The sequence below is a fragment of the Psammomys obesus genome, unplaced genomic scaffold (assembly GCF_907164565.1).
Source record: "Psammomys obesus unplaced genomic scaffold, mPsaObe1.curated_primary_1811, whole genome shotgun sequence".
Classification (NCBI taxonomy): Eukaryota; Metazoa; Chordata; class Mammalia; order Rodentia; family Muridae; genus Psammomys; species Psammomys obesus.
Window position 1 is genome coordinate 48,147,482 of NW_026585504.1, and position 25,844 is coordinate 48,173,325.

Genomic DNA, 25,844 nt, shown 5'->3' on the forward strand with positions numbered 1-25,844 from the left:
TGCTGAAGTTTTCAGAGTTAGCAAACCAGGATTTGAAACTGTCTCATCCAACTTACAAATATTTTACTACTTGACAAATTTTGAGGATTAATATAAACACAGCCAGTTAAATTTAGAAGAATAGAGGTCGTTAGCTATTTTTTGGAGATTAGTCTCTGAAAGGTAATAGGTCAAAGCAGTTTCAAAAGGCTGAGGACTGGGTAGTGAGACAGAGAATAACAACAGCAACAGAAACAACTCTCTGAGAAAGTGGAATTGGAAAAGAAATAGCCACAATTCCATTTGGGCTCTCTTCTTTCTTCATTGGTTGTCCAGACTTCTTTCCAATGAGCTTACTTCTTTACTGCTGTGTATATTTCTTCAGATAAAATCTGCTGCTTTTCATTTATGACTATCAAAGCATTCTTTCACATGATACTAAAAACTTAATACAAAACTGTCAAGTACTCAGCTAATAAGGCAAGTGATTTTTGCTTTTTTTTAAATTTTGTTTTGTATTGATAACCTTTAATGGTTACTTTTCAAATTAATTTTTCATAGTTTCATGAATTTCTAGCCGATGCCATTTAAAGGCATTGCTATGTAAAACATATATAAATGCTTAAAGATTTTTGAGAGTAATACATGTGGTGATAGTTCAAATATAGTTGTATGAGAGGATGCAATTTGCTGGTGTTTGCAAATGTACTTACTAGAATTGAACTTTTTTTTATTTCCAGGCTGATATTGCACCACTGATGACATCCCTTATTGGCGTTCCCTTTCCTCTTAATTCGGTGGTAAAGAGAAACACTTACTACTGCTTCATATAAAAATAGAAGTTACTTTTTATGTGCCTCTGTATAGTCTTTAGCTATATTTAAAACTGTATTCCTTCTTGCATATCTATATCTAAATAGGTAGTACTTCATAACTGAGTATATGCATATAACATGGAAGAAAGCTTGCCTTTAAATATTTTATTTCTTTAAAAATACATGATCTTTATCGATTCTAGTAACAAGTGATGTATATACATGTAAATAATTTTTTTATTACAAGCAACAGAAACTGACTTCTTTTAAAGAAGAAGTATTGGAAAAGATATTGTTTGCTAGATCACATATATGCTTAAAAATCATGTTTGGAAATCAACAGGATCCAGGAGGGCTGCCCTGGCATGGCAGTGTTGCTCAATGCCCCAACCTTAGAGGAGAACAAAATTATACTTGTACTTGCTGCTCTCGGACACTCAAGAGCAAAATCCAGATTGTCTGGCTTGGGTGTTCCCTACCCTTCCACAGAGGAGGACAGCTCCTATCCTTACAGTTCCAGCATGTTTTATTTGGAGGGGAAGGCCCTAAGCAGGAAGTAGGAATGCTGCTAAGAATGGATTTGAGCACGGTGGAGGGGGTGCGCACCTTCAATCTCAGCACTCTGCAGGTGGAGACAGTTAGATCTCTGTGAGTTTGAAGCCAGCCTGGTCTAGAAAGTGAGTTCTAGGACAGATAGGAAATAGACAGAGAAACTGTGTCTTCAAAATAAAACAAAAAAAGGGGTGGAGTGGGGTGGGTTGGGTATCCAAATGGTGAAAGTCAAAACACAAACTAAGAAAATTTAAAATATTGGTTACAACCAGTAATACTTTCTAGGTTTTCAAAGTCAAATTTATGTTAAAAATGGAATATAACTCAGAACTTTAAATAATAATATCCTGATTGCCTGTGTGTATGTTGTAATTTTATTCCTAAAATGAATAGAATATCCTTATCTTAAAAAAAAGTAATTATAACTGTGGCCATTACAGTGATTATTCTTTGTATATAGCATACTTAATTCACTGAGCATGCAAGAATATGCCCAAGATAGTTCTATTAGTCAGCTTTCCACCACTGTAACAAAGTTCTCACATAATCCTCTTACAAACAGCAACAAAAAATGTTTATTTTTGGCTCACAGCATTAAATGTTTCAGTCTGTGGTGACACATTGTGGCAGACCAAACCCAAAACTTCTTGCCTTGTGACAAAAAAACAAAAAGATGAAGATGCCATGGTCTTTAAGAGGGTGTGTTCCTAGTGACCCAAATGACTACCCACTAAAGTTTCTGTCACTTTTCATTAGGTCTTACCTCCTCACTCTTCTACTAGGGTCCAGTAGCAGCAGGTTGGGGAGCAAGTTTTTACTCATGTACCTTTAGGGAACACTGAAGGTACAAACCATGGCAGTACTCTGCCAGTCTTAGATTTTAATTGTTTTAATTTGTCTCATTTCTTTATTAAATTCATTATTTCTGCTTTGTGAGAAAGTAATTTTTAGTTCTGATTTTTAAATTTTTCCATTTAATCCAGTAATTTATTTTCTATTTTTGTCTTTTTTCTGTTTTAATTATAACTTGTGTGTGTGCCACATGTGTGCACCTGTTCAGGCATTTGAGTCCTCATCCTCTGAAAGAGTAACAAATGCCTTTAACCACTGAGCAGCAAGCACTCTTCTTAGTTTCTAAATGTTATGAATGTGCAGTTTAGTACTTGCCTGTGTGTCTGTGCAGCACATGAGTGCCTGATGCTCTCAGAATCCAGAGAGGCTGTCAGAGCCCCTGGAACTGGAGTTTACACATGGTCATTAGCCCCAAGTGGGTGCTGTGAATTGAACTCTGGTCCTTTAGAAGGGCAGCCAGTGTTCTTAAGCACCGAGCCACCCAGCCACCTCTCCAGGTCCATATCTAGTGTTCTTCATTCCTCAGTTATCTCTCTAGCTTCTTGTTTTCTCATTGAAACAGAATCCTACTCTAGCTCAGGCTGGTCAGGAACTTTCTATCCTCCACCTTGGCCTCCAGAGTGTTAGGTTCACAGAGTTGTGCTTGTTTTACGATCAGAACACCACAGTCTTTGTTAATACTTGCATTGTTTTGTTTTTTTAGGGAACACTTCCTGTGGATTATCTTAACAACACTGGTCTTTTCAAAGCAGAGAGCATGCTTACCAATGCAGTACAGGTTCTTGAACAGTTCAAGGTAAGAAATTAACTATACTATATTTTTTAAATATGTTAAGTAAAATTTTTGATTTTATGTTTTATATTTTAATGAATAATTTCCTATAACTTTGTATCTTGGGACTTGAATATTTGCTATTATAAAGCTTTTATTTCTGAAGTACGGTTTTATGGGCCAATTAGAAGGTATAGAATTGTTTTTGAGTAGTGTCACTTGCTGTAAGATTGCCGTATATACTTATAAAGACTGCAAGTCAAGTCCTCATTTATTGGAATATGCCCCAAAAAGTAGATTAGAGATCACAGCATTACAGACATGATTCTGTAACTGAAAATTTGTCTGTCTTTATTTTCAAATAGTTAAGGAAGAATTGCTGTAATTACATTATAGTACACTATTTTTGCAAGATTGATGTACTTAATTCTCAACTTACTGAGATAGTATATTTAATTTTTCTTTAAATATTTATGAAACAATACAATAGCACACAATTTTATTTCCTTCCATAAAAGCCAATCATCCATGAAGAGCCATTTTAATTGATATTTATATTTCAGAATGAAATTCATTACTTTTCCTCATTTAAATATAATAAGAATTTTCATCCTTCTTTCTCAGGTGAAGATGACTCAGAAAAAAGAAGTTACTTTACCATTCTTGTTTACACCGTTTAAGTAAGTCTTAAATATTTTTTTTTTAACTTGAGGGAAAAAATTTCACTTGAGTTTGATGCCAGTGAGATAGATTTTATACATAAACATTGTCGTTTTTGTGTGTAGTAGAGCAGATGCCAAACTGAAGTCCTCTTCTGTGTTACTTTTGCTAATGCGCCTAGCATTGTACACCTGAGTGTCTGGACGAGGAAATGGGGCTGTGGTACTGTAATGATTTACAGAGGAAAGTGGTCGAAGGTTAGCTCAGCTTCCATATGAAGATGTCAGCTCATCAGTTAGACATAGGGGCTTAGATATCAGATCTGGGTAGATATTGGAAGATTGTGGAGCCATCATTGGGAAGATGTTGATAGAAGCGATTCAATATGTAGAAGGCTCTGGGGAGAGTATAGAGAGTGACAAGGAAAGGCCAAGTGAGATATTTGGAAAAACATTGGCTCCCACCTGTGGGCAAATATGAGAGCCACCTTGAACAGATGGCCACCAAATTTCTTTGTTTCAGATCTCAGAGAAGATCTATTTTTCCTGAACAAGGAAAGGACAGATCTGAATCCTAGATTTTACTGTTTATGGCTGACCACATGTGTGGGCTCAGCAGGTTTTCTTGGCTTCTTGGAGATTTGCATTAAAAAGGGTTTTACTTCTGATTAAAAAAAAAAATTTAGACTATAGGCGTTTAGGAATGTAATTAAATTATTTCATTGGAATTATCATCATCATCACCTCACTGGAATTACTTTTGCCAAGTTATATAATACTAGTGTATTATATAAGCCAGAAAGGTTTAAGTAATGTGGTAGTATGCTTGTTTTCTGTGTGTATATGTGTATATATACATAAGTGCATACATATATACATACACATACGTATATACATATGGATCTTGACTGTTTCTTACTTTATTTTTCAAGGAGATATGCTTTCAGCAAGTGAGTATTTTTAGACTGGCAGGTCTTCAGACTTCACTGGCCACTTTGTTTTAGGATAATGAGCAATTGGTTAAGCTTGGCCCACAGATAACACAAATTTAACAATGGCTGTGAATATGGATAGCAGCATGTATGTATTTAAGTGTTTTGTGTGAATATATAGTACCTCATTTACAAGAAATAGTTATTGACTGAACACTGTATTGATTAGTTTTAATTGTTATCTTGACACTATCTAGAATCAGCTGGGAAGAGATTTTTAATGAGGGATTAGCTAGCTCAGTGGGCATTTCTGTGGGATATTAACTTGAACATTTTAATTAGGGTAGGAACATCCCTCACTGGGATGGCAGCATTCCCTAGGCAGGGGATTCTGAAGGTTGGACCTGCCTCTAGAAAGGCTAGTCAAGAATAGAGTCTTCTTTAAGGATGTGTGCATACTTTTTACCTTCTTCCACTTAGTGTCTAATGCTAAGCATTACTTTGACGCTCAGCTCCTGCCTGATGGTTAACTGTCTGTATTTAGAGACATTGCTTGGTGCAAGGTGGGGTTGGCCGTCCCCATATTGCTTCTCTGTCTTGGAGCAAAACGATGAGACCTGTCTCCAAACCTATTTGGCTAAACATTTTTTGAGACGATGTTTCTCAAACTTTAGATAGAGAAAAATTTCAAAACTAGCTTAACTAATACTGAGGAATAACAAGATAAAGAGATTTTCCTTACTAGACAGTAAATGCATTCTAAAGCTACTTACAAAGCAGTATTGGTACATATATAGCACATAATTACTCAGACCGACTTGGTAGTACATAAAGAGATTGATAACTGTGTGATATTATTTTGATTACAGATAGCATTTCAGAACAAAACATATTATTTTTGCACTGGAAAAAATGTGGCCAGATCCTCCACCTTACTTTAGCTGTAAATTAAATTCCACATTGATTAAAAATGAAATATGTTGTTATAGACAAAAATGAAAATCCTAACTATTCTATTTTACTAATAAAGACTCAGGAGTCAGATGCTGGGTGAAAACCTGCTAGCTCAGAAGGCAGAAAAAGTACTCAGCTGATCTTCCTTCTCATCTCAGGTCCAGATTGAAAAAACTCAAAAGGCTCACCAGCTCAATTGACAGCCCAGGAGGAAAAGTCCAAAAAACCCAAGACCAAAGGCTTGCTAGCTCAAAGCTGAAAAAGCAAGGGAGCTGAGGAGTTGAGGCCAAAGCTAAAGCCAGAGCTTAAACTAAAAGCTCGCTCTTCTTCTCCACACTGTCTTAAATAGCCCTCAACTCAAAGTCTCTCCTACTCTTTAATTCCTGTCAGCTGGTTTCTTGCTCTGCCTCTTGACCCAGGGTTAATATTATTAAATCCTGTGTACAGAAAGCTCTTGGATTACAGGTGTGTTCTAGGGCTGAGTGAATCACACCATAATCACCTGTTTACAATAAAGTTTTTGGATTAAAGGTGTATTATAGGGCTTAATCATACCAAATGAGAAAGAGTGTTTTTCAGTTCATAATTTTGGGGTTCACAAATATCCTACAATAGAAATAGAATGTTTTTTTTTTAAAGAAAAAGTGTAAAATCTAAAATGAAACAAAAAATAACATTAATAAGAAAAAGACAGCATGATTATATCAAAACTAAATGTTGTTTTAGATAAAATAAACCATAAAGATTAAATTATTTTCAGATCTGGAGAAAATATTCATAGACTATGTAACAAGCATTTGATACATCAAGTCAGGGAAAATAGATCAGGCAATAGAGTCCTTACTGTTCAAATATGAGGCTCTGAGTTTGATTTCCAGAACCTATGTTAAAAAAGTACAAAAGGACAGTTGGACAGTGTGTGTTTATACTGTCAGCACTGTGGGGTTGGATACAGGCAGATTTCTGGGACTTGCTGGCCAGGTGTCTTTGAGAGGTCTTCCAGTGAAAGACCTTGTCAAAAAAAAAAAAAAGAAAAAAGAAAAAAAAAAAGAAAAAGAAAAAGAAATTGACCTCAGTGCCTCACCTTTACCATTCCATATACTCCTCAACACACAAAACATTTTATACAACAATAAAATATATACCTTAATGAATGGAAAATTATTCCCAAAAATTCATAGAAGAGAATACATAGATGGTTGTTATGAAAAGAATATCCACCTCATATTTATTGAACATTTACTAGTCATTAAGTATTGTTTTATGTTTTTACATTTATTTAAAAAAGGATTATTCCCTAATCCTCTGAAGCCCTTACTGTTACTTTCCCTACTTTATGGTAAAGAAGTTGAGGCACAACAAAATGACTTACCTGAGATATCTAACCCCTATTCTAATCCTATCTTGAGAGCAGACAGAGTGACTCTACAGCCTCCTGTACTCATGACTACTTCGTAGTGCTAGTTCAAAGTACATAGTCCCAGATTTTGTGCCTAAAGGCTTGCTTGTGACAATGTTTTCTGACATAAGTAGAGAAATTATAGGTAGCGAGAAATGGAAGCAAATATTTATCAATAGGAGGAAGGTTAGATAACAATAGGGTTGTTTGTATTGTGAGCCAGTTATGGCAGTGTAAGGAAAGTGAGGTAAGTCCATATGTACTTACACAAGAAAGTTTGAAATCTGAGTGAAAAAAGTAAGTGCATAACTTTGATACATTATATAATTAATCTTAAAAGTATGTAATAATACTGTGACTGCAGAGGAAAAGCATGAAAAATATACATGCCTACTTAGTAGTATCATGAAGATATTAGTTAGTATTATAGTGAGAATTTATTAATGAAATTGGAAGATACAAGAATCAGGAATAATGCTAAACTGAATGTGATTTTTCTGTTATTTGGGCAGTTGCACATGACATAAAAAATTATATTTTTAAATAATCTTTATTTTTATGCATTAAAACTTTATTCCTGCCTTGAGATATTTTGAAAAATATTTGTATTTGAGAGCAGTGACTATATGTGTTAGCCTGGCATTTACTGTTCAGTATATTCAGAAGAGCGTTGATAACCAGGACCCAAGTGCAATATACATTTTTATTTTTATTTATTGAATTTAATAAATGTTCTACATCCATATCATGTGCTTCCTTTTAATCACTTTATACATAGACTGTCAATGTCTTATAGGACAAATAAAAGAAATATTGGCTTATAAACATAAAAGATGAGGGCAGGTTGAGGTGATGCATCCTTTTAGTGAAATGATCCAGACCCTTGTCCAAACTATTGGCTGAGGATGTCTTTCCTTCCTATTTTCTTTTGGCCCTGAGAATTATGTTGCTTACACATTATGTTCTTTATGGAAGTGAAGTCGTTTCTTCAGTATTGACATCTGAGATTTTCATAATCTTTGTAATTGTACTTAAAAATTAGATTTCACAGCATCACCAAGTTTTCATCTAATAATTTATTTCTGCATAGCTATCACGAAATAATTCTTGGTAAAATGATTCTTGGTATAGTGGAATAGCAGAGGTTTTAAAACAGGAAAAATAAGATTGCTGAGGTCCTATATGTATTTTACACATATTTTTAAAAGATTTATTATTTATACAGTATTCTGCCTGCATACACACCAAAGAGATCTCATTGTATATGGTTATGAGCCACCATGTGTTTTTGCTGGGAATTGAACTCAGGACCTTCAGAAGACTAGACAGTGCTCTTAACCCCTGAGCCATCTCTCTAGCCCCCTACATAATTTTTTAGGGTCCAGTAAGTTCTTACTGTAATTGCATGTTCTGTTTTATCCAAAATAAGTAGTTCCATGTTTAGTTTTAAATATTTCTGGGGAAAAAGAGTTGTGAAATATTCCTTTCGACAAATAGAAGGAATAAACAAAAACCTAAACACTGGGTGCTGTGGATGCTGATGGTATGTTGAAGCCTGACCAGCAGGTGGCACTACATGATTAAGAGTGATTAGAAACGTTCCATTTACTTCCAAAGTGTTCAGTTTTTCTGGGCGTTACAGTGCAGGTCTGTGATCCAGTGCTGAGGATGTGCAAGAAGCTTGCTGCCAGTCCAAGCTCAGCCTGGTACACAGGATAACCAAAACAAACAAACAACAAAAATCCTCAAAATTTGAAAGGAAAATAATGTCATGAAATGAGAAAAAAGGGTTCTATTAAGAGGCTAGTGGAGAAAGTGCAACTGGGCAGGAGCTGTGCACCTAGAGAACAAACGTCTAGAATGCTCTTTTATTTTTAAACTTATTGTGAAAAGTCTTTAAACGTAAATTTTATCTAAAAACTTTCAATGTATTTCCCTCTGACATGGTCAGTATTGCTTTGTTTTCATGTATTTGCTTCCTCGGGTCCACACGTGGAAATCCTTTACTCAGATCACATGATATACTGGTTTTGAGAGGAGCCTTTCTTTGTGTTACCAATATGATTTACTAATTATTTATAAGCTACACCATGTCCTCATTAAAACTGAAGTCAGTTTTTTTAAACACAGCTTTTATAAGTTATACATGAATGATGGTGTGATTTTGCACCGCTGGTCATGTTAAAGAAAGAAACTGGGCCCACAAATAATTTTTCCCTTTCTTTCTGCTCTTATTTTCACAAGATGTTTCCCCGTCTATCTAGATTGATATTCTGAAAAGGAATGAATAGCTGTTATAATATATTGGATTATCGCTATTTACAAGTGAAGTATTTTTGTAATAAAATTTTGAAGAAAGTGAGTAATTAAATTAACTAATAAAAAGAAACACGTGAAATGCCTTGTCCTCCTTCAGGTGGAATACTACTACACCCTAAAGAATGGACAGCATTGTTGATAATCCTAAAATGCACTTTCTTTCTTTTTCTTTTTTTTTTTTTTTTACAGTGCTCAAATAACTGAAATTATTTAACTCCTAAAAATTACACTTTTAGGAGACAAATGTGGACTGTTTAGAGTATCTATTTCTTATAAGCATAACATGTTGGTGTATAGTCTTTTGTTATTGATGATGTTTTTTGAGACAGGGTCTTATTTTATAGCCCTGTCCAAGAACTTACTGTGTAACAAGGCTAGCCTTGACAGTCATAGATTCGATTAAAATGACGTTTTCGTTAAAAGATGTAGTCAGTAAAGGAAATTTTCCTTTAAGATGGCTGTCTGGGCAGGTTGTTAGTTTCTTCTTGGTATGCAGGGGAAATGGACAGTGGAAGGGCCTCATATTTCCTTTCTAAGCTCCTGAATTTTGGCATGCCATGAGAGGTTTATCACACTATGACAGCCTGGCTGGTTTGACACAATTAAAGTTAGTTCTAGAGACTATTTTTTTATTTTTTAAGACTTACTTATTTATACAGTACTCTGCCTACATGTGTGATTGCAGGCCAGAAGAGGGCACCAGATCTCATTACAGACGATTATGAGCCACTGTGTGCTTGCTTGGAATTGAACTCAGCACCTTTGGAAGAACAGCCAGTGTTCTTAACCTCTGAGACATTTCTCCAGCCCCTGAAGACTATTTTTAAAATCGAGATGTTGTCAAGACTCTGCTCCCTCCAGAGTCTGTAGGGAAGGAATACTTCCTTGCCTCCTAAGCTTCCTGCACCCCTAGATGTAGAGGTATTGCTCCAGACTGTTCTCACATTATTTTGGGGCCTGTGCATATTTACCTTTCCTGTTAGGGTAGCAGTCGTTGGAATCAGGGTTATTTCAAGCTAGTATTAGTTCATGTTAACATGAACTGGCTTTCCATGGCAGTAACACAAGTTCTAACCTATACCAGCTTAAAAAGAGAAGGTTTTATTTTGGCTCATGGCTTTGGAGATTTCAGAGATTTCACTCCATGACCGTGCAGCTCCATTTGGCCTGTGGTGAGGAAGTATATAGACTGGCAGGGAGTATGGGTAGATCAAGCTGCTTGCAGAATGGCTGGTGAGTTTAAAGTGACTGCAATCCTTTAAGGATCTTAAGAACCCTTTAAGTTCCTTTAAGGGCGCTTGCTCAATGATCTAAAGCCTCCCACGATGCCTTACCTTTTTGTTATTTTTGTTTGGCGACAGTCTCTCATATAGCCCAGACAGCCTTTGAACTATAGCCAAAGATAGCCTTGTGTTCCTGATCCCCCTTGTCTCTGCCTCCAGAGGTCTGATTGCAGATCTGTGCCATCATCCCTGGCCTAGGCCCTTGAAAATCTTTACCACTTTCTAGTCGTGTGAGGCCAAGGACCAAACTTGTAACACATGGGCCTTTGGGGAAACACTCAACATCTAAGCTGTACCCGTTTTCAAAGACTATTTGCAAATAAGAGTACTCTCCTGAGCACCACGGGTAGGAATTCAGTGCAAGGTCTTGGCGTACGCAGTGTGACTCCCAGCAGAGAGTGAGAGCTCACATTTGTCATCGGTTTAGCCATTGCCAAGAAATAGTCCGCAGTGCTTTTTAACTACATGAACACCTAACTGGCATTACTGGTTTGTCTGCTTTGTGCCAGATCCTGTACTGTATTCTGGAAAATAAGTAGATAGTACCAGCCCTTGGAGTCAAAGCCCTGTGGGAATATATAGAAATATAGCAAAACAACCAACCAATGAGAACAGAAACCGACTGCACAGTGTACTAAGAACTGATCAAAATAGCACGAGTGCACACTGTTTTTAGAAGAACTCTTGTAGAGCTTCAAATTCTCTAATAGATGAAAACTTATAGTGACTAATTCAATATGATAAGGTGTTGTCAGAAGAGGCTTTGTTCTTAGCTCTGGGAGGAATGTGAGACAGTGACAATCAACATGGAGCACCTGTGGACCCCTGTTCTCTCCTCTTTTTTTATTTTTTAATACAGGATCTCCCTTTGTAGCCCAGACTGCCTTCCAACTCCTATCCTGCCTCTACCTCCTGAGTAGGGTATTACATTGTCATTCAGCTAGCCCCCTCTAACTTTCATATCTTTATTTTTTTTTAAGACTTTAAAGAAAAGTTTGGTGTACATGTGTCTATCTGTGTGTGGGTATGTGTATATGAAAGTGCAGGTACCCAGAGTCTAGAAGGTGGCATCAGATCCTTGAAGCTGTAGTTATAGGTGGAGTTCTGAACTACATAATGTGGGTATGGAAATTAGGTCCCTGGAAGAGCAGCAAATGCTCATAACCACTGAATCAGCTCTCCAGCAAGTTCTTTCATCTTTAAAATTTGTGTGTGTGTGTTTGTGTTTGTATATACACACACTGAAGGACAAGTATGGGGAGATCAGAGGACAGTCTGTACAAGTCGGTTCCTTCCTTGTACCATGTGGATTTGGAGGCTGGAACTCAGGTTGTCAGGCTGGGTAACAAATGTAATCATGCTAAACCATCTCACTGGTTAGATCCACATATCATAGAAAACATAATGTTTGTCTTTCTGAGTCGACTTACAGCATTTAACGTATTCTTAAGCTTCCTCTGTTTTCGTTCTCATGACTTAATAACCCTCCGTTTTGTGAATGTAACACATTTTATATGTAAGTCAATCAGTTGTTGCTAGCACTTAGGTTGATCCCATAACTTGGCTGCTGTGAATAGCCTCGTGTTACTCACGAGGCTATTGGTATTTGAGTTATATACTGATTCCTTGAGATGAAAAACTTGGAGTAATGCAGTAGCAGCAGCAGTAATAGCAGTTCTTTCTCTTCCTTCCTTCTCCTCCTCCTCTTCTTCTTCCTTTTTGTCCTCCTCCTCTTCCTTCTCCTTTCTCCTCTTATTCTTCCTCCTCTTCTTCCTCTTCCTCATTTTGATTCTGATAGGTCTACCTTTATATGTGACTTGGCCTTTTTCCCTTGCAGCTTTTAATGTTTTTTCTTTGTTCTGTACATTTAGTATTTTGATTATTATGTGGCAGAATGAATTTTTTTTCTGGTCTAATCTATTTGGTGTTCTGTGAGTCTCTTGTATCTTTCAAGGCATCTCTTTTTTATGTTGGATAATTCTCTGATTTTATTGAAAATATTTTTCTGGTCCTTGGAGCCAGGAATCTTCTCTTTCTTCTATTCCTGTTATTCCTGTTTCATCTTTTCATGTTGTCCTTGATTTTTGGATGTTTTATGTCAAGGAGTTTTTTGATTTAATATTTTCTTTGACAGATATGTTGATTTCTTCCATTATATCTTCTACACCTAAGATTCCCTCCTCTGTCTCTTTTATTCTGTTGGTGATGCTTACCTCTGTGGTTCCTGTTTTCTTCCCTAAGTTATCCATCTCCAGGATTTCCGTGGTTTGTGTTTTCTCTATTGAGTCCATTTCCATTTTCAGATCTTGAACAGTTTTATTTATTTTCTTTACCAGTTTGAGTGTGTTTTCCTGTATTTCTTTAAGTGATTTATTTGTTTCCTCTTTAAAGGCCTCTATTTGTTTGATTGTATTTTCCTGTATTTCTTTGAGGGATTTGTTTCCTCTTTAAAGGCCTCTACCAGCTTCATAAGCATAGATTTAAGGTTGTTTTCTCGTGTTTCAGCTGTATTAGGATATCCAGAGCTTACTGCCGTATTGCCCTGTTGTTGTTGTTGTTTTTCTATTTTTCTTATTTCTTACTCTGGCCTTTTCCCATCTGGTTTTTCCTGGCATTGGCAGTTGTTCCTAGAACCTGCTGGGCTTCTTGGGCATGCAGGAGGAGCCCTAGGTCTTGGATGGGGTCTTGGATCTCCTCATGTAGCCGATGGCTCTGCTTTGCTGGTTGTCTCCCAGTTGGACCTATAGGCAGGGAGCTAGGGTGTGGGTTTCTAACCCATGTGATCCTATAAGGTCCTGTGGGTCTTCTCAGGACAGCTGGTAAAGCAGTGAATAGTAGGCTGTTTCTGGAATCTGAAGTGGTCTTCACAATGGCATGGGTAGCTGGGAGGTCTGAGGGTGGTACAGTGTGTGTCTGGCCACTAGGGTCCTCTTTTCTCTCTGGGGAAGACCAGCGGGCATTGGCATTTCAGAGTCAGTGGAGGTGGCTTGGTTACCCTGTGGATTCTGCACTACTGGTCCTCAGACTCCACTTGGTGCTACCATCTTGGAACAGGGACCCTGGATGCTCCTATCATCCAGGCAGTTGTCATAGGGGGACTAGTAGAACCATGGACTGGAGGCTGTGCCCCTTCCCTGCTATCCAAGAGTTATCTTCAGGTAGACAGGAGGAGTCTGGGGTCCAGATGCTGGAGCCCTATGTTTCTAGAGTCATGTTCAAGTAGATGGAAGAGGCTAGGTGCTGGGAGCCTAGGACTGTGTGAGACCCTTGGATCTGGCAGTCGTCTGCAGGGTGACCATTTTGGAGTTAGTTGCCAAGTTACTAGCCTAAGCTAGACTAGACTAATCTGTAGTCACAGTAAGGGCTGGGTGCTGCTATCTTGGAAAGCCCCTACAAAACTCTTTATGTTAGGCTTCATGATTAGTTCATGACAAAAGTATTTTAAAAGTTGTAAGAGTCTTGGCTTAACCTCATCCAGCATTCTGATCTATAAGATGTGATGCATTGAATGTGAAGCAGACAGCAGTTCCTCTCCAGCCCTTTTGCCTTTCCTTACTGTCTACATTCAGAAAACCACTTTTATCTGAGGTCTCACTTTACCAACTTTTACTCTAATGTAGGAACCAAACATTTAGTTTTAGTTGTCTCTCACTATTTAGAGGACCCCCTTTAATATCTAAAACTAATATATCAACTTTATTTAGGCTATCATATTTCCTGCTAACCCAACTTGCTCTCAGATTCTTATTTTGAACCTGAAGCAGAATTGAACTCTATGGGCAGTACTCTTTAACATCGCTCAGTTTTCCAACTCTTTCGAACTCTTTTCACTGTGATCTGGAAACTCAGTTAGGTTTCTAGTATAAATGCAAATGCTTCCTGGAAGGCTTTTTAGCCATTGAATTTGGATGTACTTTCACATTCTTCCAAGAAGGTTTGGTTCCACTTCTCGGTACTGGTGTCTCTTTTCTTCATCAAGCAGTGCATTTTTTCTCATCCTATCACTTGTTAAGGATTTAACTTCTTTCTCTACTAGAGTCTTTTAATAGTCATCAGACATGTGCATTATAGGTTGGGATGTAACCCAAATAGAAGAGTTCTTGCCCAGTCTGCACGAGGTACTGTGCTTACCTTCTAGCATGAGTATCACAAAAAAAAAGAAGAGTGGTCATTTCTGTCATTTGCTGTTGCTCTCCCTCCTCCTCCTCTTCTCCTCTTCCTCCTCCTTCCCTCTCATTCTTCTTTCTTTACTTCCTTCTCTTACTTAACTCTTCTTTCTTTTCCTGTCTTTTCCTTTCCCTTCTCCCTGTTCTCTTTCCTATCTTCTTTTCACCCTTCTTTCTCCTCTTTCCTCCCCCTTCTCCTGTTTTTGTAGCAGATCTCACTGTACAGTCCATGCTAACATGAAACTTCTGTTTTTCTTGCTTCAGTTTAAAAACTGCTGGGATTGCAGAGTATGCAGCTAACTCATTTGTCTCATTCTTTCTAAAGGCCTGGGAACTAAATAATTCTGTAAGTCCTCTAGAGATTTTAAACATAACTTATCAGTAAGCTGTGTTAAACCTGAAACTTGTGTATTCCAGAAAAGGTAGAAATATAATAAACTTGATATAATCTCTATCATTGTCTAAACTCTTAAGGGCCAACATTCAATCGACTTTTTAAAATGAAAACTTGAGTCTCTGAAAATTCTTCTACCAAGTGTTTTAGTTACTTTTGCTGTCACTGTGACAAAAATACCTGACAGAAACAATTTACGGAAGGAAAGATTTATTTTGCCTCATGGTGTAAGAGGGTTCAATCCATCATGATGTGGGGGATGTGGTAGAGCAGAATAGAATAGTTCATATCATGGCAGGCCGGGAACAGAGAAAAAGAGGGAGCTACTCATCTGGCTTTCTCTGTTTTTTTTTTTTTTTTCTTTTTTAAAATCCTGCTCAGGCCCCTAGCCTATATAACAGTAAAGGCACTGCCACATTCAAGGATGGAGTCTTCTCTCCTCAGTTCTCTCTTTCCCTTTCCCTCTTCATCCCTTCCTCTCTCACTCTCACTCTCCCTCCCTTCTTCCTTTCCTCTCTGTCTCTCTGTCTGATGGCCTCACAGATACACTCAAGTCTCCTAGATGATTCCAAATTCAACCAAGTTAATAATGAAGATAAACCATTAGGCTAATGATGACAACTTCCAAAAATCAGAATGGTTGCTCAAGGTCTTTCTCCTCCATATTAATATCTGAGAACATCTTCTTTTCTCTGTGTTAAATTGTGTATCTGCTCTAGTGTTTGCTTAAGGAAAGTTGATATTCACTCCTTTAATTGATCTTGCCTTTATTCCTTGCCTTTAATAGATCTAGAGGGGATCTAAATCCCCTCTAGATTTTATCACTGCTTTGTGCTGTCAACCTACAGGCAAGGAAGTGCTAAGTAGGTGTATTTCTTATCAAGAAAGTGATAAAAACATGTTACTGGACTTTAAAAGTATTGTGAAAGAAATGTTTGTTGAAATAAAAATAATACATTAAAGAAGTTAAGTAGAATTTAAATTGCATGCATAGTCTAGGAATTTTTTCTAGACATCCATTAAAAAAATAGAATTCCTTCCAAAAAGTTGTGACCAACTGAGCTCAGCGGCACAGGCCTGTAATAATAGTTGAAAGTGTCCCAGAGCTGCAGAGTGAGTTCAAAGACAGCAACTCAGTGAGGCCTATTTCAGAACAAAAAAGTAAAAAGATGGTGGTGATGCACGAGGCCCTGGGCTCAATTTACAGCCCTGGGGGTGGGGCCATGAATAATAAGTTTGTATTACCCTCCCAGGGTAGCAAGGAAGCATCCAATTAGGCTGCACCTTTTGGTGTTCAGAATGAAGTAGGATGCTTGGAAACCTTGCCAGAATGAGGCTTGAAATGGCTCCTTTGACCTTTATGGCTAGATGGGCAATTTCCGAGGAGGTTTTGGTACAGTGGACCGTGGTCCTATGTAACTTATCTCTTTCTTTCTCCCCAGAAATACCCCTGGCCTTCCAACTGTGCTTTCAGTCATATCTGTGTTGAGTTTCATCCATATGTAGTGTGTCATAGAGAGTATCTTACTGGCTTTTTTCTTCCAGGTCCACTCCTTCCTCTGTCTTACATGCTTGAAAGTTGATAAAATTAAAAAAATAAGTTTAATATATGCACATAAAAGTACACAACTCATGGCTGTATTTCTTACAAAATATATACACCTTGAAAGAGTATTGCTTCCAGAACTGAGACTGTTCAAATACAGAACTGAGAGCCAGTTCAAATACAGTTATTTAAATTAAAAGAAAAGACAGAGAATTATGGTGCTGCCAGTCTCCTTTTACCCGTCTTGAAATCAGCATTGACTCTTAACTCTGAGTGCTACTGTCCTGTACAGAACTTCACATAGAAGACCTCAAACCGACATTCTCATTTGTGCCAGCTTCCTTTCCCCACTGTTATATTCCAACATCCACTATGTTTGATAGTGGATCAACACCATGCTTTGGTGTTTTTCATCCTGCTATCCAGGATGTGTGAACTATCATTATTGATAAACATTTGCAGTATATCTAGTTTTATCAGTTACATGTAGTATGTTTTTTTTTATTGTTTGTTGTTTTTTTTTTTCTTTAAGTCATTGTTTGCTATGTAATCTCAATTTGGTATGGAGCTTGCTTTGTATCACAGACTAACCTAAAACCAAGGACCCTCCTGTCAGTTGAATTCTAGGATTACCAGTACATTCCACTATGTACTAGTAGTTTTGATGTATACATGTACACATGAGATAATTTGTTGGATCATTGTGTGTGTGTTGTTTTATACTTTCAGTTTTCTAAAACGATTGTGCCAATATATGTTCTATAGGGGAAGCAAAAAAAAAAAAAAAAGTTTGCCTCCATTTTTTAAGGTTGTCTTCTTGGGCCTGAATATTAAATTGAGTTTTATACTGAATTTGACAAAGAATAGTAAATTATGAAATTGACAAGGACTTGAGGCTGAGCTACAATAGTTAATTTGGTGGAGAAGTATTTAGAGGGATAAGGATTCATCTAATGAGGTGTTTTGCATACATTTCCCTGTCCTCAGCTTGTCATTCTTGATCAGAATAATGCTTTTTCTGGTTGTGATAGTACATTGTAGAAGTGGGAGGTGGGGGAAGGAACACACTTTCCTTCTGGAGTAGGGAAACAGGATATTTTTCTCATGACAATTTCATCTGTTTTTATGAAACAGGATAGTAATCCATTGTTTTAGACAGGGTCTTACTGTTTAGTCTGGTTGGTCTAGAACTCACGATGTAGACCAGGTTGGCCTTAAACTCACAGAGATATGCCTCCTGAATGCATCACCATATCTGACAGGATAGATATTTTTCTGGTTTTTGTTTGTCTTTAACTCAAAATAATCACTGTAGTAGTTCACATCAAAAAGTATATAACATTTCCATTTCCTCTGTCTTCCACATACGTTTCAAAGTCATTCAGCCTTTTTGTCACTGTGACAGAGTATCAGAGATAAACAACTTAGGCGAAGAAGGATTCCTTTTAGCTCACAGTTTTAGAGAGTTCAACTCATGGCTGGCTAGCATGGTGGAGTAAAGACACTTATCTCTTGGTAGCCTGGAAAGAAAAGGGGAAGGAGGGAATAATAGAGGTAAGGGGAGGACGGTGTTGGACAAAAGAATGACTAAGGAGAAAAAACTGGGGATAAAAATATTCTAAAAGCACAATTCCAGTGGCCTACTTTGTCTAACTAGGGTCTACCTCCTTATTGCCTGTTCACTCATGAACTTATCAATGGCTTAGTCCATTGATAAAATTAGTACACTCAAGATTCAGTCACTTCTTCATAGAGATACTGTATGAAACTGAGCCATTAACACAGTAGCCTTTCAGAGAAGGTACATTTGTGCAGACCTTGACAGTAAGACCATTGCTTAATGAGTTATTGCAAACTGAATACTTCTTTATAGTACCAGCCACTGTATCATTTATGAGTTTGGTTTTCCTGTTTTAGTTCGGTTGAGCCTAGGTTTAGAAGCCCCCGATTAGGACTTTATGTTTAGACAGGTAAAAAGAGTGATAGCTGACTAGAGGCTGTGTACCAACTCCAAGCTGCTGCTGGCCTCTAGTTTGTTTCTGTTGTGGTTGTGTAGCCTCACTGAGGCCCCCCCTTGAGCATTTGGTTTCTTACCTAGATCTTTCCTCCCTGGTGATTATGAACATTGGTTCTCACTTTGAATATTCATCTTAACATTGGTGAAGCTCATGTGCTTCTCACGGACCTAGCTCTTAAGCCACTTCTCTCCAGTCTCTGCAAATGTTCCTCCTTGTCCTCAGGACTTTTGTTTCTTTACATGTATTCTCCCAATTGTATCATATCATATTGTATGGTATGTACTGTTTCTTAGAAAAGTTTCTTTTTCTTGAAACTACCTCAGAATTTGTTTTAGAATAGTTTAAGTCATTCTTGGGCTTGGAGAGATGGCTCAGTGCTTAAGAGAACTGCCTGCTGGGTGGCTGTGGTGGTGGTGGTGGCAGCAGCGGTGGTGGTGCACACCTTTAATTCCAGCATTTGAGAGGCAGAGGCAGGTGGACCTTTGTGAGTTTGAGGCCAGCCTGCTCTATAGAGTGAGTTCCAGGACAGCCAAGGCTATACAAAGAAACCCTGTCTTGGGGGGCAGGGGGAGAAGAGAAGAAGAAGAGGGGGAGGAGGAGGAAAAGGAGGAGGAGGAGGAAGATTTTTCCATAGGACCTGGATTCAATTCTCAGCAGCAGCTTACAGCCATCTCTAACTGATTCCAGTAAATCTGACCCCCTCTTCTGGCCTCTTGTGTGTACTACACACGCTGCACACACAGTTGAACATCCATACATGGAGGCAAAACACCTGTACATATAAAATACAAACAAATAAATGTCAAAAACAAGTCATTTACATTGTTTTAATAATCCATGATTAAAGATATCCAGGCTACATTTGCAGCCACAAATTTTGATTTTTTGTCATTCTGGTTTCCTAAGATCACTGAAGGCCTCCCCAGATTGTGCTATATCCTCTGGCAGTAACTGTACATTAAATTCTCAGCTTCTTGCCATGTCCCAAACATAAAAATATTGCATGTTTTAAGAGTTACACTCGTAAAAAGTTCTATTATTTCTTTGGTTTCTATCTCTCTGAACTCGTAGTCTTTTAGTATTTGATTGTTTTTGTGCTCTCGAACTGATTTTTAGTTTAATTTATAATTTACCACACTTTGTTTCTGGTGGCCATACTGATATTCCCAAATTCACTGACAGCTTGAAGCTATGGTTAAATTTCAACATTTTAAGGATTTTATTAAACCTTATTAGTAAAATGTTAAAAAAAAATAACACATGTACACATTTTGGATTATAGAAGCAATGATAAAAGTGTTGCTTTTTCTGCTCTGTGTTCCAATCTTAGTCCTCTTTTCTAGAGAAAGTTGCATTTGTTGTGTCTTTCTATATATGGCATATGTACATAATACGTGTGTGTATATATATTCCACTTACTAGCAAATTACTTTAATTATGATATTTTGTATAAAGATATCTTAAAAAGTATAAATATGATAACAAAAATCTTAGTCTTCCCAACCTAGTTAACTTTTTTACTGTGCTTCTTTAGATTCTTTTTTCAATAGGAAATAAAATGATAGAATTGAATCCTGTTTTTAAAAATTCTTTCCATTTTGTGTAATGTCAAGAAGTGTTCATGTTTATTCTTAACAGATTTTTCACATTTGTTTGAATTTACCTAAAGCATTCTTAAGTCTCCTATCCAAACCCTTTCAGCTGGTTCGTTTTTATTTTGTTTACCTTTTTATATGAACATATTGTATCTTATAATTTGTATTTTATATTTAAAATGCATGATAACAAGAAAATTATTTTAATTACTTCCTAATTTGTTGGAAAATTAAAAGGAAAAGTAAATTCTAATATGAGCCTTTGTTGTCATGGTGCCACAGTGAGGTTTTGATGAATCCCATAGTATCTGAAGTACAGAGCTCTAAAGGAACAGAACTGGGAGAATGCATTTACTATTAAACACAGTTTGATAGACTGGCTTACCGGATGTGGACTGGGTAGTTCCAACAGTATCAGTCTACACTGTGGAGAGATAGAGAGATCCCTTATCTGCTTAATCCATCAAACTGGATGTCTCAGCATCCAGTCCTTAAAGAAGGCGTGGAAACACCCTGCAGAGTTGCTGGTGTATGTAGAAGCTGGAGCTTGACGGAATGGAGGATGGTGGCAGCAGCAGCAGACACACTTCCTGAGAAGTAAGAAGCAAAGAGTGCTTCTTTTCTTATGTCTCTGACATACATTGGAAGGTACCACTTAGTCTGAGGAAAGATCTTCCCCCTCAGTTAATACTCTCTGGAAACACCCAGAAGAGTAATGCTTTAGAACAGCGGTTCTCAACCTTCCTAAATCTTTGACCCTTAAATGCAGTTCCTCATTTTGTTGTGATCCTAACCCATAAAATTATTTCATTGCTACTTCATAACTGTAATTTTTTGCTGTTATGAATCATGTAAATACCTGACATGTAGGATATCTGATATGTACTACACAAAGGAGTTGAGAGCCACTGTCTTTGGTGATGCCAAATACCGTCATGTTGACGATACAGATGCACCATGTCACAGATTTGCCACAAACTTCTGATATGTCTAAACATATGTTGTCATTCTCTGGCTCCTGTTTCCTTACTTGGGTGTTCCTAATGTACTGTAATGAAGACCAAATACCTTTCCTTCAAAATGTTTTTCTCATTCTTAATTTTTGTCTTTTTACTTTGTTTAGCGAATTTTTAATGTTTTTAGAATGACAATATTACTATATCACTTTTTCTACTTTTAGGCCTACAGCCTTTTGATAGCTTTATCAATAAAACAAACAAACAAACAAAAAGTGCCTGAATCTCACTCATTGGCTGAAACCTGCTCTGAAGCCTAAGCTGGCCCCAAATCTGACCTTCTTTTTACTTTTGCCCTCAAGAGCTATAAGCATGTGCTACTACAATAAGCTCTTTGATAGAATTTTTGTCCATTAAGGCTTATTGATTCATTTTGTGCTTAGAACTTTGCTAAGTATTATTGTGAAAATTAATGGAAATACAGATATTATCTTGGTCCACATGAGTTTAAAATGTAATTGAATGGGAATAAACTGATTATTGCCACAGTAAAGTGGCAATGCTGTGAGGAAATATGTGGTTTGGGGCATATATATAAAGATCTTTACAGACAAGGGCTCAGATGTGAATGCAATATAGATGACAAATGACAAGTGGACACTCTGTGTGTGTGTGTGTGTGTGTGTGTGTGTCTGTGTCTGGGATCATGAGGAATTAAGAGTAATAATAGTAGTCTATGGAGTGTAGATAAAGAAGCATTATCAGTTGCAAGGAATTGGAGGATGCAGCTTGTATTCATGACCAGAGTAGGGCAGAGCAAGAGAGAGGTCAGGTATAAGGATTTTATTTGGCAAATTCAGTTTACATTTAGCCCTTAACAGAAATAGCCTTGGCTTAGTAATTCAGTTTCTAAAGCTTCCAGGAAAGCATCTCAAATGTTTGGTGATAGAAAAAGGGACCAAATCAACATTTTGAAGTAACTTTTCACTTTCTTTGTATTCTTGCTTCTTGATGACTTTTCTTTACAAATCTAAGTAAATTCTCTGGAGGACTGGGCTTGGAGGATGGTCAGTCCTCCATTCAGAAACACAAGAGCCTTGATTTGGTTCTCCTCAGTTGAAAGAGCTGGGAGATGATAGAATCAGATCAGGTTGTTTTTCTGTTTAAGTTTATTTGTAGTAGTTGTAATTACACATAGTGTGCATCTCTCTCTCTCTCTCTCTCTCTCTCTCTCTCTGTGTGTGTGTGTGTGTGTGTGTGGCCAGAGGTATTGGATGTCCAGAATTGTGGTTACAGGCAGTTGCTCTCTGGAAGAGCAGGAAGTGCTCTTAACAACTGAGTCATCTCTTCATCCCCTCAGCACAGATTCTTTTTATTTTTATTTTTATTTTTTAATATTAGTTACAGTTTGTTAACTTTGTATCCCTGCTGTATCCTACTCCCTCTTTCCCTCCCAATCCCACCCTCCCACCGTCATCTCCTCCCTGCCCCTTTCCAAGTCCACTGATAGGGGAGAACCTCCTCCCCTTACGTCTGATACTGGTTTATCAGGTGTCTTCAGGACTGGCTGCAAAGTCTTCCTCTGTGGCCTAGCAAGGCTGCTTCTCCCTGGTGGTGGTGGGGGTGGGGGGTCAAAGAGCCCGCCATCAAGTTCATGTCAGAAACAATCCCTATTCCCCTTATTAGGGTACCCACTTGGACACTGAGCTACCAAGGGCTACATCTGAGCAGGGGCTCTAGGTTGCATCCATACATGGTCCTTGTTTGGAGAAACAGTCTCATAAAAGACCCCTGTGCCCAGATATATTTGGTCCTTGTGGAACTCCTGTCCTCTCCACATCATATTAACTCCTCCCCCCCCCCTTTTTTTTTTTTGATTCCCTGCATTCTGCCAGAGGTTTGGTTATGAGTCTTAATATCTGCTTTAATACACTGCTAGGTAGAGTCTTTCAGAGGCCCTCTGTGGTAGGCTCCTGTCCAGTTACTTGTTTGCTCCTACATCCAGTGTCCATCCCATTTGTCTTTCTAAGTGAGGATTGATCATCGTACCCTGGGTCCTCTTTCTTGTTTATCTTCTTCAGGTGTATAGATTTCAGTATATTTATCCTATCTTATAGGTCTATATAAGTGAGTATATACCATGTGTGTCTTTCTGCTTTTGGGATACCTCACTCAGGATGATCGTTTCTAGGTCCCACCATTTGCCTGCAAATTTCATGATTTCCTTGTTTTTAATTGCTGAGTAATATTCCATTGTGTAAAAGTACCACAATTTCTGTATCCATTCCTCAACTGAGGGACATCTGGGTTGTTTCCAGGTTCTGGCAGTTACGAATAAAGCTGCTACAAACATGGTTAAGCAAATGTCCTTATTGTGTACTTGATCCTCTTTTGGTTATATGCCTAGGAGTGGTATAGCTGAGGAAGCACTATTCCTAATTGTCTGAGAAAGCACCAGATTGATTTACAAAGTGGTTGTACAAGTTTGCATTCCTACCAGCAAAGGAGGAGGGTTCCCCTTTCTCCACAACCTCTCCAGCATGTGTTGTCACTTGAGTTTTTTTTTTTTTTAATCTTAGCCATTCTTATGGGTGTCAGGTGAAATCTCAGGGATGTTTTGATTTGCATTTCTCTGATGGCTAAGGACATTGAGCATTTCTTTAAGTATTTCTTTGCCATTCTGTATTCCTCTACTGAGAATTCTCTGTTTAGCTCTGTACCCCATTTTTTTAATTGGATTGCTTGATTTACTGCTTTTTAACTTCTTTAGTTCTTTATATATTCTGGATATCAGCCCTCTGTCAGATACAGGGTTGGTGAAGATCCTTACCCAGTCTGTAGGCTGTCGTTTTGTTTTGGTGACTATGTCCTTTGCTTTACAGAAGCTTTTCAGCTTCATGGATCCCATTTATCAATTCAACACAGATTCTTAATCAGGGTTTCTTGTAGAATGCAAGAAAGTTTATAGGCTGTCTTTTGTTGTTCAGGAATTTTCTGGAAAATCATACAAGATTTGGGATTTTGTGCATTTTCTAGAGAAGGCTCTCAAATAAATTTCAGACTGTCCCATCTCAGGTTACATAAAAGATTGAGTTCTCATCAGAGCTAAGTCTCATTAGAGGTGAGGAACCACCAGCTGGGAAGAAGACAAGTGATAGGACGTTTGAACCATATATAATTATCATAGTCTTTGTCATACATCACTCAACTTCCAGTAGCTTTTAGTAACCTTTTGTGTATTGTTGGGAATGATGATACTTACTTTAGGGACGTAGATTTAGTTAAGCAGTGTATATTCAAATTTGCATTTAAGCATATTCATTTCATAAAGGCAATTGTTCTGATAATATTTCCTTTATTCTAGAATGTAAATAATGCTTTTGGGTTTACATAGTTTTGGGTTCTATATTTTTTATTATTTTCTGAATACATTGTTGTGCAAAAATGATGAATAGATTCGTTTTGACTCCCATTGTTGGTTAAACTCTTCCAGAACACTTCTATAATAGAGATTCTTAGACCCTGTTTGGATCAGGCATAAAAGTGCACTCATGAGTTTTCCTGCTAACCAGTCTTCGTGTCTAGTACACACACAGGAAGGCTTAGCAATGGAAGTCAGTGGTCTATTAATTAAATGTGTTTAGAATGATGGTTTATTGTTGGGGTTGGTCTGATGCTCATGTATTGATGCTGGTTACCACCTGGGTACACCTATCCACATTGTGTAAATATTTGTGATTGGCTGATTAAACAGCCTATACCTGGGCAAGACAGATAGGGTAGGCGTGGCTAAGGTTCCCATGCTTTAGAGGACAGGAGAATCATGGGAGAGACAGATGAGAAGAGAGGAGGATGAAGGATGCCACAGTGTGTTAGTGTGGAGAAGAAACCATGTGGACTTGGAGGAAGGACTCCAGTAATGGCATCTAAAGGCCCGGATAAAGAATAAAAGCAGGAATTTATAAGGCTATTGGTGGAAGAGAGCTCAGATGAGGATGGTTAAAGAGGATGGCATTGGATGGGGGCTAAGAGGTAAATGGTAAGGTTGTTGAAATAGCGTAGATTGAAATATTTTATAAAATCTAACAGGTGTGATAGCAGGTTAGATAATACTATTATAATAATGATAGGGCAAAAAAATAATAAATAATATATAGCCCAACATCATTTTTTATTGACTATAACACTTTATATAGATTTCATAAATGTAGTTGGTGTTGGAAACTTGAGTCAGAGATCAGGGTATAGCTCATCAGTGGGACACTTGCTTATCATGTCCAAGGCTTTGTGTTTGATGGGGTCAAGAAAACTAAGTAACCATAGCCAGCCATGGTAAAGTTTAACCTAATGTTTCCTTTCTTTTTCATTTTTATTTGGTTTTGTTTTCTTTTTTCTTAATTTTTACTGTCTATTTTCAAATAAGAATACAAAACAAGAGGGGGCTGGAGAGATGGCTCAGAGGTTAGGAGCACTGTCTGCGCTTTCTGAGGTCCTGAGTTCAATTCCCAGCAACCACATGGTGGCTCACAACCATCTATAATGAGATCTGATGCCCTTTTCTGGGTTGCAGGCACTGTATATGTAATAAATAAATGAATGAATAGATTAGATAGATAGATAGATAGATAGATAGATAGATAGATAGATAGATAG

General features: G+C 37.6%; 1 protein-coding gene across 3 annotated transcripts in view; it reads left to right on the forward strand.

Moving 5' to 3' along the window:
* The window catches only part of Pign (phosphatidylinositol glycan anchor biosynthesis class N), a 105,988-nt gene that overhangs the window by 19,287 nt on the left and 60,857 nt on the right, over positions 1-25,844 (forward strand). For all 3 annotated transcript variants that reach the window (XM_055601354.1, XM_055601364.1, XM_055601371.1), the window contains exons 11-13: positions 720-779; positions 2,902-2,994; positions 3,595-3,650. In XM_055601354.1, the coding sequence (XP_055457329.1) occupies positions 720-779; positions 2,902-2,994; positions 3,595-3,650 (209 nt within the window). The remainder of the gene's footprint in view (positions 1-719; positions 780-2,901; positions 2,995-3,594; positions 3,651-25,844) is intronic.